The following is a 20,896-nucleotide window of genomic DNA, read 5'->3' as shown; positions in this document are numbered from 1 at the left end:
TCCTAAGTGCTCTGGCCACACAGCATTGCACATTCCTGACGGGGACACCTCAGTGGCAGGGCTGCAGTAGCCCCGGACACAGGGAGCCACTTGGCAGCTGCCACTACAGCCACATAACAGCTTAGACTGTTTACTCATTAACGTTCCACAGTGGAGAGAGGAGGTGCCAAGGAGCATCTGTTTATGCCACTGAATTGGGATCAATCATAAACCTCCTTGCTGGGAAGTGAAGAGAAACACCTGCATCACTGCCTTGCAGTGAGGTTTTTAAAAAATATTGAAAATAGCAATTTATAACCAGATGCTGGTATATACTGGAAATTCGGTCATTATTTTCAAAAAAGAAAAAAAAAATCAGACTAAAATGTAAGTAAAACACTGAAAACCAAGGGACTATCCAATATATACAGAACTTATATGGTGTCTCTTATCTTCATTATTTCATTTGACTGACTGATTAATTCAGTCATTCATTCAGAAATATGCCTACAGGGTGCCAGCACTGTTTTAGACTGGAGATTCAGTGAAGAACAAAACAGTTAAAAACAATCCTGGCTCTCGTGGAGCTTACATTTTTAGAGAAACTGCAGCTTCAGGAGGGAGGTTTGACACAGCTACATAGGGTGCAGGTAGCAGAGCAGGGCTCCTGCTGAACAGGAAGCAAGCATCAGGTGAGTGCTTTCTTATGGAAACATTGCCACGCACTGCTTTAAATGTTTTACTACATGTATTAACTTGTGCAATCCTCAGAACAGTCCCACGAGGGGAAATCCTTATTCCCATTTTACAGATACGTTTCTAAGGCTCAGAAGAGATGGAGCTGGGTATTACACAGCTGGTTAGTGGTGGGGTCTCACATTCTCCAGGCCCCCAGGTTCCCTGGGCCAGCTCTTCCATGAACAGTCAGGAGGCCAAAGACTTTATTAGATGCATTTTTTAAAAAAAATTCTAAGAAGATAACAGGTAATAATATAGGTATGACAAGACATATTTTCTTTTATCGTAGAAATCACAGTAATAATAATAGTAACAGAATTTTCTACATGAAGCATCTACAAAATGCCAGCCTTTTTCAAGGTACTTAACTTTTCACTTAATCCTCATGATATTGTTGCAAGGTAACTATTATTTTCAGTTCAGTTAGAAAGATGAAGAAACTCTGGCTCTGACAGGTGAAGTATTGATAATTTTCCTAAAGCTTATAAATAAATGGCAGAGCCAGGATTCAGACCAAGTTCATTGGCGGCAAACGCCTCCCACAGCCTGTCCATTTGTACCACATGACACCATTCCACTGTCCCATCCACCTGTCACTGGCACAACCGACAATAGGGACAGGTGGACAGAAATGCAATAGCTGCAGAGATTTCTAAGGCCAGCTAAGAAAGAAAAAAGGCAAGTCATTTAACAACAACTGAAGCCTAGTTTTGTTCCTCACTGTATTTTAAGTAAGAAAGTAAAAATATGCTAATTAAAATTAATTTTAGACTTATGTTCTAAAATTTGGAAGCTTGGAACAACCTACTCCCTTTTTTTTTTTTTTTTTTTTTTTTAACTAGCTGTATAAACCAAACCTGGATGTCACAGACTTGGGAATAGGTCCCGTGTAGTGCTACCTGGCACAGGCAGGTTATCAGTGCTTTTCATCAAATATTAGGGCTGGAAGACATGCACAATTGCACACAATCATACCCTCTCACTTATAGGGAGGGGAACAGATACTGAAGGGCCCATCATCCCTCCTCTGCCTGGAGTCCTCCTAACCCTGATACCTGCTTGCCTCTCTCCCTTGCCACTCCCGGTCTGCTCATCTCTCTTCTTAGTATGAGCCCCTCCTGATTACAGTCTCTATTCACACCTACCCTTCACCTGCTCCAAAGCCTCCCCCTCCCCCTGCTCTACATTTTCTCTTGTCCATACCACTTATCACTGTCTCACATGTTATTTCTATATTGTTCTTTGTCTCCCTGCTAGGAAGTAAACTCTCTGTAGGTAGGAGTCTGTGTGTGTTGTATTCTCAGACCCACCTCAGGCGCCTAGAACAGAACCTGTAACACAGCAGGCCCTCAATCATTAACTGTGGGACAAATATGCCTGGGGATTAGGGAGTTTAGTGCCTGGGATTCCCATCACCTGTCCAGGGTATCTTCATGAATGATACAGCATGGGGATTCTGAACACAGGGCTTGCGGCACAGGAATGTGGTGCATTTCTGATGGAAACTGCTTCTCTTATTTAAAATGACACACAAGGAAATTTAAAGATCCTTTTTGGGTAAGGAAAACTATTCCTCACCACTATCCTGCTTTAAAGATGGATAACATATCCAATTGGGAAACATAGCAACTGAATAAAGTCCTAGGCTAGAATTGCATCTTCTAAACTGTAAGCAGATCCAGTGGCTACTGACCTTTGCTGCTCCTCAAAGTTCATGGTGATCCCTGCGCTCATGAGGAGTGTGACTATTTCAGAACAGGCTCTACATTTTTAATTCACTGTGAATAACAACGAGGTTTATTTTTGGTGGCAATAATTTGTTTCTAACACTGTGTAATTAAATGTAATTATTTATAGAAAAAATGCAAGATTTGTATTCTAGAATAGTTAAACTCCACTTCCTATTTATAAGACTACAGTAGAAAAAGAAAGATGAAGCTATGGATTTCAAATATGTAGTGAATGAAAGCGAAAATGTCTAAGTCTCCTCCACATGCAAGAAGTAGAACTAGTCCCATCTTTGGCTCTGTCCAAGCCATGTGGACTGGCCGCATAGAGTGCCTGATGCCATCCAAATAAGATGTCTGAGCTCCTACGATTTGTAACTCACCTTTAATGCTGTTGCTATAGATTTTTACCCTGTTGTAAAAGTAGTCTATACTTTTTGTAAAAGAATATTTGGAAAAGAGAACAAACACTTTCTGAATCAGTGGTCACCAACCTTTCGGACCTCAGGGACCACCAGTGGTCTGCAGACCACCGGTTGGCAACTGCTGTTCTAAATCACTAATATCCCGATCCTCCTCCCAATTCACCTTTAAGTAGTTTGTTCTGTCCCTTATGTTTCCTGTCCTTTATGTTTCCTCGTCCTCCTGAATCTCCAACAAACCAGGAGGCAGATCACTGTCCATCAGATCTCAAGAGGTCTTTGGAGAACAGACTCACCCACTCCCCTTTGCCACCGCTTTTCCTCTGGCTCAGACAGGCAGGAAGAAATGGACTTGCGCTGATCTGCATGCCTGTGTGTGCACCAGGTTCCCTAAAACTAACTACCTGAGTAACATGGAATCTTGACCATTCCATGCAAAGGCCATCACCGTAGTTCAGCCAGCAGCATACCAGACCTCTGCGAAAGGTGCCACCGCACCTGCCACCCCATGGCAGCTTCTCAGTGTCACCTGAAGAGTTACAACGAAAGAACGAACGGTGGTTCCACAGGCGTTCCAGCACATCTGGCAGCTGGTCCACCCCTTTCTACAAAGGAAAGGAAGTGGGTGGAAGGAAGAGGGCTTACCTGAGGGTACAGCAGCAGTGCCGAAAGGTACAGAACCAAACATGTCTGCACTCGCTGGAAGTGTCTGAGATGAAGATGGGATGAAGGCATCACCTGGAGTTGCAGGAGTCTGTCAGAGAGAGGGGAAGGAAGCATGAGGCTCCTGGGAGACTTGGCTCAGCGATCATCCAGGACAGGAGGCAGCTGGTGTAGGAGTGTGTGTGTGTGTGTGTGTGTGTGTGTGTGTGTGTGTGTGTATGGTTACGGGGTAGGAGGGGGATGTTGCAGAAACCAGCCAGGTTCTGGCCACTTAGGTGGTATGCAACCCCACTAGCGGTTACACAGATTATCTGTAAAGTGGGCAAAGTGATACCTACTCCCAGAGAGACTGTGAGGATTAACTGAGGTCATGCATTCAAATCACTCAGCACCATGCTGAGGAATATAGTAGGTGCTCAGCAAACGAAGGCCAGGATTGGTGACTATTTAGTTTGAGCCCCTACCCCTTAGAGGTGTTTTCAGGCCTTCAGATTTTTCCATAATGCTTGGCTTCCCTCCTTTAGATGTGGTCAATCCAAACTGACATACTCCACTCAGAATCTACTACTGCACACGCAGCTCAAGGCTTGTCACTGGAAACACAGTCAGTAAATAGTTGTGGACGGGAATGAACAAATAAAGTTTAGGAACTGGAGCAGAGGTCCTTGTATCTCCTGGTGCCTCCCTGAATCTTGCCTGAATATTCACTTGCAAGAAGTAAAGATTTTCAAGATAATTAAAAAAAATGCCTGAGTTGTAAATTGCACAGTGTCTGGCCATGTTGGGATTCCAGGAATGTCTGTGTGTGAACTGTTGGGGAAGGTGAAGGGCACAGAATTAAGACCACCAGTATGCAGTTTCTTTTTAAAGGTCTTCATCTATTTTGAGGCCCTTTGCCTAAAGTGTATATCTTCAATGACATAACATTCATATCACCCCCCACCACCCCCTATACACACACTGGGGATAGCCTGGGAAAAGCAATTAATCCTGAAACCATGGCAATGGCGATTAGACAAGGCCATTTAGACAAGCAGCTTGTGAAAAGAAGGGCATTGTTCTGAGGATAATTAAATACCCATTTGGAATGCACTTGTGTTCAGGGCCAGGAACATAGCCATGAGATGCTGCAATAAGCACTTTTAAACACAATCAACATCATTCCCTTTCCCCTATGTGACCCTGGGTGAGTCAAATGCCCTCTCTGGGCCTCAGTCTGCTCATCTGTAAAATGAAGGGAATAAGGTTAGAAGATCCCTTCAGGCCTCTCTAGCTCCATAGCCCACGGTTCTGAGATTCCCAGTGCACAGGACACAGCTGTTTCACCCAGGGATGGAGCAGGGATGAGACTTGCTAGAGCTGCCTGGCTTCCCAGCTTCCCTGGAGACAGGAGCTGCTGTACTTGCCTTCATGGCGGCTCTGGGCATCAGGTGTTAGGGGCAGAACAGCTGTGTCTAAAGTCCCTGGTGGCAGCTGTGGGCAGCAGGGTCTTGTGCCATCTGTCCTCAGTGGTGAGGTTATAGCCTTTTCTCTGTGAGCCGCATCTCACCAATGAACCATGGCACCATCCCTAGGTTTGCACAACTGGCAACGCCCAGGGGAGCTGCCCCTAGCCAGCAGCTTCAGCTGGTGCAGCTGTGCTGACTGCTCCCCACCCACCTGGGGAGTGGAGAGTGGGGGGAGGCGCTGAACAGGCCATCTACCTGGCTCTGTTGTTTGCAGCGGCTGCAGGGTGGCCTTTGAATGCACCCCGCTGTCTGGGTTTATATTTGGTTTTGGTTTTAATACCCTTTTTTCTCCTTTTAATTTTCAAATGAGGGCTTCCTGCAACCTCTATCTCCCTGCCAGCAATGGCTGACTGAGGTACCTGCTGAACCTGGAGCTGGGAATCCAAAGCTTTGTGAGAAGCTCAGTAAAGCCAGGAAGGCTGGAGGGAGAGAGGAAAGAAAAAGGAGAGAGAGCTCTAACCGATTTGGCTCAGTGGCTAGAGCTTCGGCCTGTGGACTGAAGGGTCCTAGGTTCAATTCTGGTCAAGGGTATGCACCTTGGTTGTGGGCACATCCCTAGTGAAGGGTGTGCAGAAGGCAGCTGATCGATGTTTCCCTCTCATCTATGCTTCTAACTCTCTATCCCTCTCCCTTCCTCTCTGTAAAAAATAAATAAATAAATAAATAAAATCTATTTAAAGTAAAAGGAGAGAGAGAGAGAGAGAGAGAGAGAGAGAGAGAGAGAGAGAGAGAGAGAGAGAGAGAGAGAGAGAGAGAGAGAGAAGAGAGAGGGAGAGAGAGAGAGATATCAGAAAAAAAAAAGAAGAGAAGGAAAGGAAAGGAGGAAAGGGTGAGGAGAAGATGTGTCCTTTACTGGGCTGACCACCTGGCCCTATGGGCCAGGTAGGTGTTGTCAGATGCAGCATCACATTGTTGTCTTGTTGAGTTTTTTGCCCTATTCCCAGCTAGGTCTGCAGGCTGCAGCCACATCCCATTCATGATCCCACTGCCCAGCAGAATAGCAAGTCCCCAGGGAACCTGTAATTGCTAATGCATGGATGTATCTGTTCCTCAAAACAGAAGCCTGAATCATAATTCATTTTAAGAGATAGCCTAGGAAATTGAGATTTAGAATCCCTAGTTATTTTGCCCAGAGCACATAGCTTGAAGGAGCCAGGGCTGACACCCACCAGCATGCCTCTGTTACAAAGTGCACATGCTTTTCTGGGGGGAGGCTGAAGAAGGGAGAGGCAGGGATGCCGGGCTCAGAGGGCAGTGCATACTTACGGGGGGAGAGGTTATATCAGGAGGGGTGGACATGTCCCCAAAAAGTTCTAATTGGGTCACAGCCTGCAAAGACATAAAAGATAATGATGTCACCAGGAGGAATACTGCTGCCGCAGGGGCACTGCTGGAAACAGCATCCTAGGAGGACGAGTATTTCTCTTTTTCAACATCCCTACATAAACAATAAGCCCAGTTGGTCATTGTCACACCTCATGACCCTAAAGACAGCACCTGGGATGCGGCCAGAATCAATTCTTGCTTCAAGGTGTCTGACTGTTGATCTGGACTCAGTCCAGGAGATCGCGTTTGGCTGCCTCCCATAAGCAATACTAAGAACCTTTTCACCTATTTACCAAGGATGCCAGTGCTGTCTCTTTTCCAGGAAATAATGCAAGAAGGCAGTCCTATCATTGGCTTTTCTTGCATGCATGTGTTCATGCATATACTTAGCCCCTCAAACACTAAGTATAGTAAGACAGACTTCATGGCCACCTCTGCTCGCGTGCTCCCAACAAGAGTGACCCTGAGAGGAAGGCATCATCATTCCCATTTCTACAGATGAGTAAACTGAGCCTCACAGAGGCTAATACTTGAGTTTTCTCCACACAGAGTATACAGTCAGATAACAGTACCTGAAGAAGTCTGTCTTGAGAATAAAAAATATAGTTGGAGGAAAAGAAATCATGGTATTTAATACCAGGAAGGGCATCAAAAACAGCCCAGTGGATACACTATTAATCACCCATGGGGACTCCACGGCTGCAGATACCATGTCATCTACATTCCTCACCAATCACCCAGGAGTGTCTGAGTGATGCCAGTCAGTAGCTGTGGAAGGAACCCTTTAAGTTACACTTAGAAATGAATCTGCAGACTCTTCCAGCTGCAGCAACCGTGGGGAGTCCTCGGCCAGGATCCCCATGGCCTGACTTAAAGTACATAATCATATCCTTTGCGCAAACCTGCCCACTGAGGGAAAAACACTCTGCTTCCCTTTGGATTTTACAACTCTCCTTGGGGGGACCTAAAACCACCTAAAACCATTCAATAGAAAGGGCAGAGAGCATTTGCCTGCTTGGCATGCAGGGCCCCTACCTCTCTCTACAACTCAGCATGAACAAGGGAATGCTCTCTCCTACCAACAGGTGGGGGGGTGGGGGCTCTGGTGGCTGGTCAAGGTGCCTACCTGGGCATATGTTTGGGTTCTACCACCTCACTCCTCAGAGCTAATTCCCTCACTTTGGCAATGGGGATGGTAATATCTCCTTTGCAGATTTATTGACAATACTGATAGAAGGACTTCCTTTGGAGTTTGGTGAAGCCCCATTTAATAGGCACAAAAGGCTCTTTTGGCTGAAAGCAGCTTAGCCTGGCTAACTCACATTCAACTCTTCCCTTTAAGCTTTCAGATGAGCAGTAGTGCCTGGCATAAAGTAGGGCCCTGTGCATACTTATTTCCTTCCCAACCACGCAATGCTTTTCCTGTTCCTTACACATGGGACATGCAGTAGGTTGTGGGCACTGTGCTAGTTGCTGGGAACAGAATAATGAGAACTGTGAAGTTTCTGCTTGCAGGGAGCTTATAGTCTGATGGGACAACCCAGAGACAGAGCTAATTTTAAGTTGTTGTGGCAGGAATGGCAACAGACGTCTCTATGGGCCAGCCTAGGAGTGACCAGCCAACTTTTGGCAAAGAAGCTCAATGAGGGTTTTCTTAAAGAAACAGCCCTGATCTGAGACCTGAAGAAGAGGAACAGGCAACCAGGATGAGGAGGGACCATCTAGGCAGATGGAAATACCAGAGCAAGAGGGATAGCTGCCCCAGGCAGTCTAGCATTTTGGTTGAACCAGTGAGGGTGGAGAGAGAAGCAGGAGAGGAGACCAGCGAAGGGGACAGGGCCCAGCTCAGGGTGGACTCAGCGCATTTCAGTGTTTTCTGCCCACTCTCTACCTACCTGATTCTCTCCCAAAGGATAAAGATCCAACATAGTGAGATGGTAACAGGGTGGCCAGCATGCTGGGTGCTCTCCCAAGTCTGGATGGACCCTAAATACTCCTTGTTTCCTTAGCTTGCTTCCATTATTTTACTTTATTTGGTGAAAATATGTCAATCCTTTAGACTTTCTCCCAAATTCACACGAGTAATAATTCTATTTAACTCAAATGAAGCTTCTGGGTTTCCTACAGTTAGAATCCAATGCCTTTAAAATGGGCCCCACAATTTTCACTGGTAGGAAAATATTAAAATAAAGATAATAATTAAGTTTCACAATTTACATTTCAAATGTGTACCCTGCTGCTAATATCATTCATATAATTCACTGGCTCATTTTATCCTTAAACACAACTTTTATTTTATTTTGTTTAGTTTTTAAAGATGAAACACAACTTTTAAAATAACCCTGATTCTTAAGATGTAGACTTCCCCCTGCCTGATGGTTTTTCACTCAAGGACTGAACGAGAACAGCATGCAGAGGCATAACACATAGATTATTATTTCATTCCATTGGACTTGCTGCTTAAATGGAACCTTAAGTTAACTTAAATTTTATATAAAAATGGATTCTTATGCCATATAATTAAAAATAACTCTAATGGCCATATGTGATTGAGAATCTGGAGTAACATCTATTTTAATAACTTCCTTCCCCATGTTAACCCCAGACCTTTTATTTGTAACCTAACAAGCCACGTTCCTTCGAATAAGAGGGTCATAATGAATCATTTAAGGTTCTGAAGAGAATAAAACTAACTGTCCACATTTGTAAAACATTGTATAGTTTACAATACACTTTGTAATACATTATCATCGTGTTTGATGCTCACTGAGCCCCATGACATAGGCAGCACAGGTGTCTCTCATTGTCTGGATTTTGCAGATGAGCTAACTGAGACCAAGAGGTTAAGTGACTTGTCTCTGACCAATGAGCTAATGGGGCTGGGCTTGACCAGCAGCCTGAGAAGCATCTCATTTGTCTGTCACTTTACGGAGCCTTGGTTACCTTCCTACCTGTGGAAGTCCATACTCTCTAACGGGCAGCTGAGCTCCTAAAAGGTCTGCCACAAGTCACATCCATCTAAAGATGTCACCTAGAAGGCCAGCTCAAGGTGCCTCCATGCCTTTCCATTACTAGCACTTTGGACATATTCAGGCAAAGAGACATGGCAGTTATCAGCCGATTCTGCCCCTTCTTTAGGCCTGGCATTGTCCAGGGTAAGAAGAGTGACACCAGAAGATGCCAAGGCCAGAGACAGAGAGGATGGGTAGCTTGGGTGTTGATGGGGCAGCCCATCAATGTCTGCATCAGGCCTGTTCTCCACAGCCGTTCTTTGATACAAGTGATATTTTTCACAAAAGTATCTTCAGTGTTACACAGCTGCTGTTCCAAGGTTAGCCTCCAGGTCCTTCGTTCAACTACCACATGTGTCAAACACAAGGCCCGCGGGCCAAATCCAGCCCGCCAGGCCTTGCAATGTGGCCTGCACCGCGCTGTCATCACTGCACTCCGCTGTCAGTTTATGACATTGTCAGTTTATGACTGTTCAGTAAACCATTCGGCCTGCGATTTAGGCTGGATTTTAGATTTTGGCCCCTTCTCTGATTGAGTTCGACACCCCTAACTAGACTATGGCAACTAGACTCCTGGCCCCTCCTACAGATAAATTCTGAAGGCACCACTGATGAAGGCCGAGATGGCCTTGACTGACCCCAAATCACATTCTCACAGGCTCACTACCTATGTTTGGCATCAGGAGGGCCTTCATTTAGGAAAAGTATGGTGCCCATACTGTACATCAGCTACTGTGCCAAGAGCAGGGGATACAGGGAAGAATGAGGCACGATCCTGCTCCTACTCTCATGAGTTGGCTACCCGAAGGAAAGGCAGGTCCACATACACAATCAGGGCAGTGCCATGGAACCCAGAAGCACAAGGGCAATAAAAAGAAAGGCCACCTCAGGGCCTTTGCATATGCTTTTCCTCCTACCTAGAATACCCATTCCTTCCCCCATTGCCTGTCCACCCATCATCCTTCAGGGGACAAATTAGAGGACTTTTCCTCCCCCTGGGAAATGTCTCCTAACTCAGTTTTCTCCCCATGACACTACTCAGAACAGCTTGTGTGATACTTTTTTTTCAGTGGTCTCAACCTTGGATGCACACCCAAATCACCAGGGGGAAATACTGATGCCTTGTTCACACCCCAGGAGACTCTGACTTGGCTGGTTTGGAGTACAGCCTAGAACCTAAAACTTTAAAAGCTTTCCTCGTGACTCTATTTTACAGCCAAGGTCAAAAACCCCTAGAAGCCTCCCAAGCATCCTCAGGGGTGATCATATTCACCAGTCTATATATCAGCCAAGCTGTATAAATATTGGTTGTAAACCAGTACATCTACTGCAGGATATGCTGACTGAAGAACAGTCATGTGTGTCTTTTATTCCCAATGGGGCACTTAGCACAGGCCATTTCTGTGTTTGAATACCTACTACACTGTCACATCACCTACACTGCCCTAGACTATCCCACCTTACCTTACTCCTTCCTCCTCTATCTTCCCCACCCACCCTACCTTATTTTATCCTATGCTATGAAGTGTTGCACTGTGTTGTACTATGAGCGTCTTCCTCTCTACTACATCTCCAGCTACTTATCGGAATGGGACCTGTTAGGAGCTCAAAAAATATTTGTTGAATGAAATGGAGTATGAAATGAACGAAATTAAGTATCACTTCCTGTCCAATATACCCTTTTTCACACACACATGCACACATGTGCACACGCATACACAGTTATTATTGGACCCTATTGCAGGCCTGCCAGGTATCTTCCTGTTAACACCAGAACAGAGCTGAGCCAAGCCCCTGCTTCTGATGCAGGCTGGGTGGAGATGCTATGGGATGCATGTCAGTGACCGGAACAGTCCTCACTTAAGAGCCTGGAGGCCTTACCTTCCTTGCATCAAGAATCTCATCAATGATGGCGGGCAGGTTTCTGTTCTGTAAGCACAAGGCATGGCTTATGAGCATGAAATGAATGATGGGGCAATGACATGAAACAGCTCACAGACAAGGGCCCTCGCACTCTTACCGGGGTGGCCACGGCAAAGCGTTCTTCAAAATCCTCCATCAGATGGCCGTTCTGCAAGTGGAAGGGACGATGAATGAGGATGAAGTGAATGACACACAAATGACATGGATTAATGCGTTAGATGAAGATAGTATTTATGGTTTATGCTCCCATGGTCTCTGTGGCAGGAGCTGAGGCCAACATTCTGTGAAAACCCTGGGAATGTGTTCCCAGCATAAGAAGTTGATCAAATAGGGGCCTGATGAGAAAATACAGCGGTGGTTCAAAGTTCATCTTTCTGAAATTATAGACATTACCCAGCCGGTCTCAACTGATAAGAGCATGTTTACCCTTGAGATTTTTGTTTTAAAGGACAAAAATGTTATCTGCTTTAGCAAACCTAAGTCTTTAGAGCAGCATGTAAACAGCTGGTTTTCTAAGTGCCTTTGTGCCCACTGTCCCTTCTACTTGAAATGCTCTTCCCTTCACCCCTGCATGTTCAGAGCTCATCCCATTTCTCAACCCCTGCTTTAAGGGCCACCTCTTCCATGAAGCCGTCCCTGACTTCTTCTCTCTCTCTCTCTTTTTTTTTTAATATATTTTATTGATTTTTTCAGAGAGGAGGAGAGAGAAATGGAGAGCTAGAAACGTCGATGAGAGAGAAACATCGACCAGCTGCTTCTTGCACACCCCCTACCAGGAATGTGCCCACAACCAATGTACATGCACTTGACCGGAATTGAACCTGGGACCTTTCAGTCTGCAGACCAATGCTTTACCACTGAGCCAAACCGGTTTCGGCCATCCCTGACTTCTGAGTTGAAACTCCTCCTCTGAGAATAACCGCACATCATCTGTGCCGACCCCACGGTGAGCTTCCTGAAGCAGGGACCATTTACTTCTGAATCCCCAGAGCTAACAGAGGGCCTGGCACACAGCAATGAATGAATGCATGTTTTATAAGCACCTGGCTGCTGACCAGATCTAACTGTTTTAATTCTTTATTTTGTTGTTTATAACTGTCAAGCATTTCACTAAACTACTCCAAAAATACTGCTGTCTCAGGATCCATTTTGTGTGGCCAAACAGCCTGCAGGGGCCTTAAACTGGCTCCAACCCCTGTGGGGAGGCATGTCCTGTGAGGACTCCCGTGTAGGCAGTCTGCCCACTGCCCAGGGCCTTCCTTCTCCTTGTTACCTCTTAGCTAAGACCCCAAGCCCTGCTGTTCTTGGTGTGAATGGCCCAATCCAGGCTTAGCCCAAGAAATGCAGGCACTTCACCTACAGGCCTAATAAAGGCATGTGCCTTAGGTCCTGCGGCTCTCTCAGGCCAGCCGCCTTGATCTCTCCCGGTGACCCCTCCTCCAGAGCCTGTGAATAATAAGCTTCTCTACTTCAATTCTCTGTGGTCTCTGTTGAACTGTGGCCCTCCATCTGATGCCCCAGGGCTCAACATAATAAATGTTAATTTAACAAAGTCACAACAATAAGATTTACTATAAATAATATGTAATGCCTCTGTAAATAGATATATCACCTTATTTTGGTCTATATTACGAGCTAATTATTCTTTGGATGCTTTCCAAGCACTATAACATGAATATAAATCTGATACTATTGACATTACAATGAGTTATTATGCACAGAAATAACTATCATTTCCTAATTTTTAGGAGAGCAGGCTATCGGCAATAGAGGAATGGAGAAAACATCACCCAATAACCTCATAATTCCCATATGTCAGAACTCACTCTCACCGTCTGTGGCAAACGTGACTTTCTGCCACTCAGCCCCAGTGACAAGGCTGCAAAGCAGAGCCAGGGAACCAGCGTGCCCACCACAGAGGGGCCTTGGGACCAACCATCAGCGAATTCCATCATCAACCATCAGCTTCCGCCAGGCACTGGCTCCCCAAGCGTCAACTGTGGCTAAGAGCAGAGGATGAGCAACCACATCGGATAACCACATACATTATTACTATTATTTGGCCAGCGGTGGGGAGAGATGGGGAGACAACATTAGTTTAAGCGATCCTGTAATCTGTGGAGTGGCCTAGAAGGTTAAGGTAATGTCGCTACATCCTTTATGAATTTGCACACTTCGAGGGATTTATGGCACAGTCCCTACCAACTAGCTCTGGGTCATAACTTTTAATAAAAACATTTTTTAGTGTCCAAAATCTCATTACATCTGTCCAGTATAAAGAAGCAAATAGCTTCAGAGCATGATGGATGCATTAAATAAATTTGAAAAACAGCCTGTGGTCGAGTCTCATAAACCCCCCACCACCTAATGAAAACGCTTGAGGATAACCGGTGCTGGCACGAGCCCGTCGCTTTCCTGGTGACAGAGAGATGGGCTTTGGTGATCTGGGGAGCTGGGGTGTGAGGAGGATATTTCATTCATCCAGATGGAGCTGGAGACCAAATGCATGGGAGCTGTTGGCTCTCCCTGGAGTCCCACCGACACAGACTGACTCCTGGCTGTGCAGTGTGCTGGCCACTTGACTCTCACAGCCAAATTAGCCTCAGTTTTCTCACTTTCCAAGTGGGGATGATAACAATGACATCCTTTCAGAGGATGAACTGAGATGTGGGTGCAAAGTCTTGTTTGGTGTTTGGCACATAGTAGGTGCTCAATAAAGAGTGGCGATTATTAGTATCTCTTCATTCTGTTTCTTTGGACTAATATTTGCAATGCACAGGCACCCGGGGCTTAATGCTAGAAAACTCTTATGATATAATATTTGGGGAAAGAAAGAGGAAGAAGAAACAAATCCCCTGCCAGACGCCCCTGTTTAGAAATTCCCTGCCTGACAGCACAGGCCAGAGCCTGTGTCAAAGGATGCCCAGCACTTCTTGACCTTAGCTCTAAACCTCTCTGTGCATTCTTGACTCCATCTTCTCTCTCTCATTTCAGTTCTAGCTATCCTATTGTCTGACTATCCTCTTCCCATCCATGTACTTTATCCTTGGCTCCTATGGTCCCTTCCTGGTTGCCCCTGGCTCAAACATTGCTCAGAGTTCTTTCCTCCCGCTCACGGCAGCCTGGTAATGCCTGGTGCACCACATGCTGCCCTTATACTTTCCCAGCTGCTTCTCATGGGCAGGACCTGGAGCCCATTTGCTAGTCTCCCAACACCCCTGGCTCTTGCTTTACCTACAATCACTACTAGAGTTCTAGCTCACTTAGCCCATATAAAAAAGCAAATGGCTCCAGACATCAAATTTCACTCACAACTTAAACTTCCAGGGAGGATTCAAAGGAAGAGATTCCTCTGTTTTGTTTAAACCCAGTTCTAGCCTGAATCTTCATTAAGACATAAAATAAAGCTCCCATAGGGAGTTTTATCTTCCCATACTCCCTTATAGGAGCAGTGTGAGCAGTCCCATAACTGAGTAGGGTAACTATCAAGATCAAATTCCTGTTACTCTTGCAGCCAAAGTGACAGTGGATGAGGTAGGACTCGGGCTGAAGAAAAAGATGAAAACTGCCACATCAGAATCCTGCAGGGGTTCGCACCCTGGGCTGCACAGTGCAATCCTTTGGGGGAGCTTTTGCAAAACTACCCCTGCCTGAGTCCCACCATCAGAGATTTGGATTCTATTGGTCCGAGGTGGGGCCCTGGCATCTGTAGATTTTTAAAAGCTCCCCAGGTAATACTAATGCGCAGACAGATTTGCTGACCACTGTGCTGGGGAATGGACTCTCTGCAGGAATAATTAGTGAAAATCCCACTGGGAAAACGGAAGGCGTCTTGATTGATTATGTAATTGACTAATTAATTTCTTCAACAAACATTCATCGGGCGCTCTCCACATGCCACGTCCTGGCGAGGCACCGGAGTTGCAGAGATGAGTCATGTCTGGCCCCTGCTCTCCTGCAGCTCAGAGTGAGCCAGCATATGTCATCATTCTAGCTCGGGGGTGGGTGGGATGGGACAGGGAGGGCACATGGCTTCTAGATCTCAACTCAGAACTCAGGCCACTGCTGCAGAAGGATGAATTCAATTATCCATTTAGAAGGTTTAGGAGAAATGGATGGACTCAAGTGATCTGTAACTGCACCTCGGTGGGTACTCCTAAGGCACAGAGTGATTCCAGGCATTTGAATGCAAGTGCCTTTCCTTGGGATGTGATTTAAGAAGGAAGACACATGCTAATGAAGACTAATCCCCCTGGGGACCTAGGAGTCTATCACTAGCCAAGAGTGAACAGCCTCTTTCCCATGGCTTGGCAGAGAGAGACAGGTAAACCTGCTTTGTAATTGAAGAACCAAGGAGCTGAGATTGAAGAGTGGAACCTATGATGTTAATAAGTGATTTCCTCCCAGAGCAAAGCTGTGGATTGGGACTTGTGATGATGCAAAGTTCCCTATCTGCACTGTCCCAGGTGGTAGCCAGTGGCTGTACTGTGGCTACTGTGTGGTAAAGCCTTGATCCAAGAGAGGAACTGGTGCCACTTTGAGGACCTGTCCTTATAATGACTAAATACTTGCCTTTCATTTCTCAAAGCTGGGCCTCACTTTAGCAGCTAAAGGCCCTCCTGCCCCCAGCTACCATGTTAGGAAGGTCCCAAAGGTTGTCCAGAAGGTTAGAGGGTGGAGGGGAATGCCTAGACCTTATAGTGAAAGTTACATCTTCCCTTTGAAGTGCATGCAGGTGTAATGTCTCCACAAATCCCTGGGCAATGAAATACTTACACCAGATTTCCTAAAAATTGAGATGGTCCTTGGAATTGCCTTTCTTAAAATGCAGAGAGAAAGTCAAGATGGGGAATGGTGGTGAAAGAGATTTGCTGGGGCACTAGTAAGGTGTTCTGAGAAAGGCAGACCCCTGGGCATAGGGCTCTAAGCTGACGTGAACAAGCTCACATGAATGCACAGGGGACAGCTGTGGCTAAGGAATCTAACTCTAGATTTTGAGTTTCCCAACTTTAGTCTAATACCAAGAAAATGAATTTGCTTGCATTTGAAAGGAATGGATACTTTAAAGGGATATATTTGATGCTTTTAGGAAATATGGGGTAGGGGAGTGGAGAGAAATTAGAAACAGCAGCTGTGAGCCTGGCTGAAGTGGTTCAATGGTTGAGCACTGACCTATGAACCAGGAGGTCATGGTTCCATTTCAGATCAAGACACATGCCTGGATTGCAGGCTCGATCCCCAGTAGGGGTCGTGCAAGGAGGCAGCCAATCAATGAGTCTCTCTCATCATTGATGTTTCTCATCTCTCCCTCCCTCTCTGAAATCAATACATTATTAACTGAGAGAAAGAAAAAAGAGAGAGAGAGAGGGAGAAAGAGAGAGAGAGAGAGTGAGAGAGAGAGAGCGCAGCTGTGAGGTCAGACTGCTGCTTCTCTATTGGCATTTCCTTGGATGAATTCCTGCATCACCCTGAGCCTCAGTTTTCCTCCTCTGTAAAATAGGGGTAACAATGCTTACAAGGTGAGCTTGCTAAGAAAAACCAGCGAGAAAATTAGTATGCTAAGAATTAGCCCACCAACTGGCTGAGTAAAATCTCAATGGATGTCAGTTCCCTTTCCAAAATTACAGAAAGGAAAGAGAGGGACAGGGATAAGGAGGAAGGAAGAAAAGAGGGTGAGGGAGAGAAGGAAGAACTTGGGAAGAACGGAGGAATTATATAGCTGTGGAATAACTTGTTGGGGAAGGGGAGGGTAAGCAGGATCCAGGCTATTGCAAAAGTTTGGGAAACACTGGGTTTTGGAAAGGAGTGAAGTCACCTGGAGGAAAGCTGAAAGTGCAACATGGTCCTCATAGAGCAGATGCTCGGTCCAAGCAGGTTCCTGCTCCTATGCATTTCCCCAGTTAATGCTGGCGTCGCAAGGCGGGACTGCCCTCTCTCATTCCACCAACTCCATGCCCTATTTGCCTCTGCTCTTCTTCTTTCCCATCCCTCACACCCACTTCAAAACTCAGATGCCCAGGTTTTCTAAAACACATCCATTATTTTCCTGCCAATATATAAGGATGGGGTTGGTGGCACGATTTTAAGGTTGCTGATTGTGCAATAAGACACTAATAGCTAAGTGGGTTTGATCTCAGTAACAGTGACACAGGGAAGGAGATGATTGTCATGCCTGAAAAATGATGATGCCAGTGCTTGGGGTGATGGCTATCATAAGACAGTGATAACCCATCACTCATCCATCCACTCTGCATCGATTTATCGAGCTACTCTTCATAAGCACAGTCCTTGCCCTTGTATCACACAAGGAAGGTGGAAAAGAAAACAGGCAATTATCATGTGATTGGTGATGAGATAATTCACATAAAGCCTTTAGTATATAATGCCTGGTTCAAAGCGACGCAGTGATTCATGCCAGTGATGGCTGCTACCATTGCCTTTACTGTTAAATACATATTGGTCAACCCAATCTTGAGGAGTCAGGGAAACCAGAAGCAGCAGATGGTCTGAGATGGTGGCAGTACTGGTGTCAGGGATTTGATGGTGACAGTCTGTGGTCTGAGGATAGTGGACAGTGGTCATAAAAAGAGAGATGATGACCGCTCTTCCTATGGTGAAAGGCAAAATGGGGCTCGTGACGGGAATGAAGAAGGAACACGGAAAACACCCTCCTAGCCACGGGGCTGCTGCTCCTCTCTCTTCGTGCCTCCTGAGCTCTAATCATAGTCCCAACCCATTATCTCACCCCACAGACCTGCCATTCAACAAGGACGTTGTCTCCTCTGTCAGGGGAAGTGGGGGCAGGGTGTGAGATGGGTTTCCTACTTTAACAACTGTCCATAGAACAAACACACCTGCACAGGTGAAAGGGTCAGAGAAAACTTGAAATCATGGGGAGTCCTTTCCAAAAGCTTGTAATTATTTGTTTTTAAATCTCTCCTCCTTTGAAAACCTATTATTCTGGTTCCACATTAGCAACAACTCAAGGCCTTTTCAAAAAACTCCTAACAAGTCCTGGCATCCGTTCAGTACTTTGAAAAGGGGGTGAATTAGAATCACAAGGATGTGGAATTGGCTCCTGTCAGCGGGATGACAGGATCAGCACACTCTGGGGAGGAGGTGAGAGCCCTCTCTTTCTGTGCTGGTGCATCTCTCTTGGAGGGGCTACTCCTGCAGGCCAGATGGCAGCCAACAGAACCAGGAACTACTGAATGGAGCTGAAATCAAGTGAGAGTAGCAGAGGCTCTGGCTGAGCATGGAGCAAATCAGAGGCAATCACAAATGGAGAGATGTCACAGCACAGGGAAAAAATAGTCAGGAGGGCTTTGCCTGCTGCTCTGACAGCTGTTCTGTGCAAAATGTTTCTCCTTTTCTTCTTTGGAGGAATGCAGATTTTACAGGCATGGCATTCGTTTCCTTATTCACTTCTTCATTCTTGGATTCAATTTTCAAGGCCATCAGTGAATAATTAAGGAACTTCTCCTGATGCCCACCGTGAGCAAGGCATGGTGGTGGTATTTTAAGGCACTATCCCTTCCCTGAGCCGTGACAGGCAAGTTAGGGAAGTTGTAGGGAACTCATTCAGGTCAGAGCCTAGAGAGTGCCAACATGTGTACCACACTGAGCATTTTCACAGACTGTGTCCCATTCCACAGAGGGTACAATGCCACTCACACGACTGAAGACCACTCCACTGCAAACAACCAAACCGAGAATTCCATTTCTATGTAGAAGAAATTTGGCTAGTTTACCCATCTCTCGTATTTTTCTTTGTTATAAGATTAGGGAAATATCCATCTCACAGGACTGTGTGACAATTTCCCTGGGTAAGATTTAAGGTAATATAGCTTAATTAGCGTGGTGTTTGACACACAGTAAGATCTCCGTTAGTGCTTGCTTATTTGAGTCAAATATTAAGTCAATAATTCAATGGAGTATCCCTTAGGAATATGATGATTTTGTAGCACCTATGTGATGGCATTTTGAATAGCTTGAAAATTGCAGAGTAATCAAATTAGAGAAGACTGTAGAGAGCTCTAATTCAACTCAATCCTACTTTTTTATTTTTTCAGAAATAGGCCTCCAACTTTTTCAAAATCATGGTAATTTTAATGGAAGAGCTTGGATAACACTCTTAAGTTCCAAGTTTTAGTCTAGTTCCTCTCTACCTGATCACAATTCCCCCACACAGTTGTATAGAGCAACAAGGGACAATAATAACTCAGAGCAGAGAAATGTGGCTCATTTTACAGCAAGAAAACTGGGGCCCCAGGAAAAACTTGGCTTGGTCATATGTAAAACAGTCAGGGACATACACGGCTTCTTCATGGAGCTCTGACGATCAAGTGAGATGATGTTCACCAATAAGCCAGACATGGAAAGGAGCCTAAGGATTTGAAGTCAGAGGAAATCTGGAAGAGCATTATCCTCAACTGTCTCTGATTAATTGTCCAACCTACAAATAGTTTGCAACTTGGTGTCATAATTTCACCTGTCCTCTTAACAGGTCTCTATATATTTCTTTCCCTGCAGGCCTTGGAATGAGCTATTCTTTGTGACTGGCTGTTCTTCCCATCCTTATTCTATGGGAGAACTGTAAGACATCCCTTGAGACCTAAGTCTAGTCACATCTTCCAAGTTTTCCTCCTTGCCCCTTAGGATGAATTAGGTGATCCTTCTCTGAGCACCACCCATGTCCAGTTGTGATTGATTACCTTCTCTCTTCTCTACTACAGACTATGGCCTTGTAGATATTCTAAGTCTCTTCTCATCTTCAAATTCCTAATATCTAGATATAGTAGTCCAGTGGGTAGGATACAGAAAGAAGTTATATTCAATTAATAAATTAAAAAACACACACAGAATAAATGAGGTGATAAATTTGCTTATACAAGAGAATAAAAAACTGAACAGAAAATATATTGGTGATAATATGACTTACTAAGTGGAGTGTATGATAGTCCATATGGTGTTTTCAAATGCTCAGCATGTACTGGTATGTGTGTACCCCATGTGCACACACACACATACACACACTTGCTCACTCACAGAGACTTGGCATGTGTTATTATAAACTCAAGAAAAAAAAAATGTCATATCCACTTTGTCATTTATCTAATGAGGTTCTGTAATTAGATTAATGGGCCTGGTACTAACTTCAAAGAAATACTGGAAGATACCCCAGAAAAAAAATTGTAAGAAAAGGGGCAGGCACACTGTCCTGGCCCTTCCAATATCTGATGGCATTTCCATCTGTACTCTTCAAATCCTCCCCGTTAGTGAGAACCATCTTTGGTTCAAGGTGGCAGTCAGAATGTGACATCCTTGTGACTTGGCTACCCAATAACTGTTCTTTTACTCCTTCTCTTAGTAGCTAGCAATTGGTGAAGCAATTGTGTCCCATTTCACTTACCCTCAAATTTTGAACGTCCAAAGAACTTATTTCTGATGTCCCCAAAAACCATTCTTTCCTTGTCTTCTGATGTCTGTAAAGGCCACCAACTCACATCTAGAAGCTACAGCCCCCAAATGCACAAGTCTCCCACACCCTGACACCCAATTATTCATTAAATGCCAATTCTCTCTCTGCACATATCGCA

At 45.2% G+C, this 20,896-nt stretch overlaps 1 protein-coding gene across 1 annotated transcript in view; it reads right to left on the bottom strand.

Moving 5' to 3' along the window:
• The window catches only part of DAB1 (DAB adaptor protein 1), a 377,824-nt gene that overhangs the window by 20,881 nt on the left and 336,047 nt on the right, over positions 1-20,896 (bottom strand). Inside the window, exons 11-14 of the mRNA XM_084872568.1 lie at positions 11,395-11,445; positions 11,256-11,303; positions 6,304-6,366; positions 3,512-3,620 (exon numbers count right to left, since the gene is read on the bottom strand). Of these exons, the coding sequence (XP_084728694.1) occupies positions 3,512-3,620; positions 6,304-6,366; positions 11,256-11,303; positions 11,395-11,445 (271 nt within the window). The remainder of the gene's footprint in view (positions 1-3,511; positions 3,621-6,303; positions 6,367-11,255; positions 11,304-11,394; positions 11,446-20,896) is intronic.

This window comes from Pipistrellus hanaki (assembly GCF_964339955.1).
Source record: "Pipistrellus hanaki genome assembly, chromosome: 2".
NCBI lineage: Eukaryota > Metazoa > Chordata > Mammalia > Chiroptera > Vespertilionidae > Pipistrellus > Pipistrellus hanaki.
Note: the sequence above shows the minus strand (reverse complement) of the source record. Positions and strands in the feature narration are given on the sequence as shown.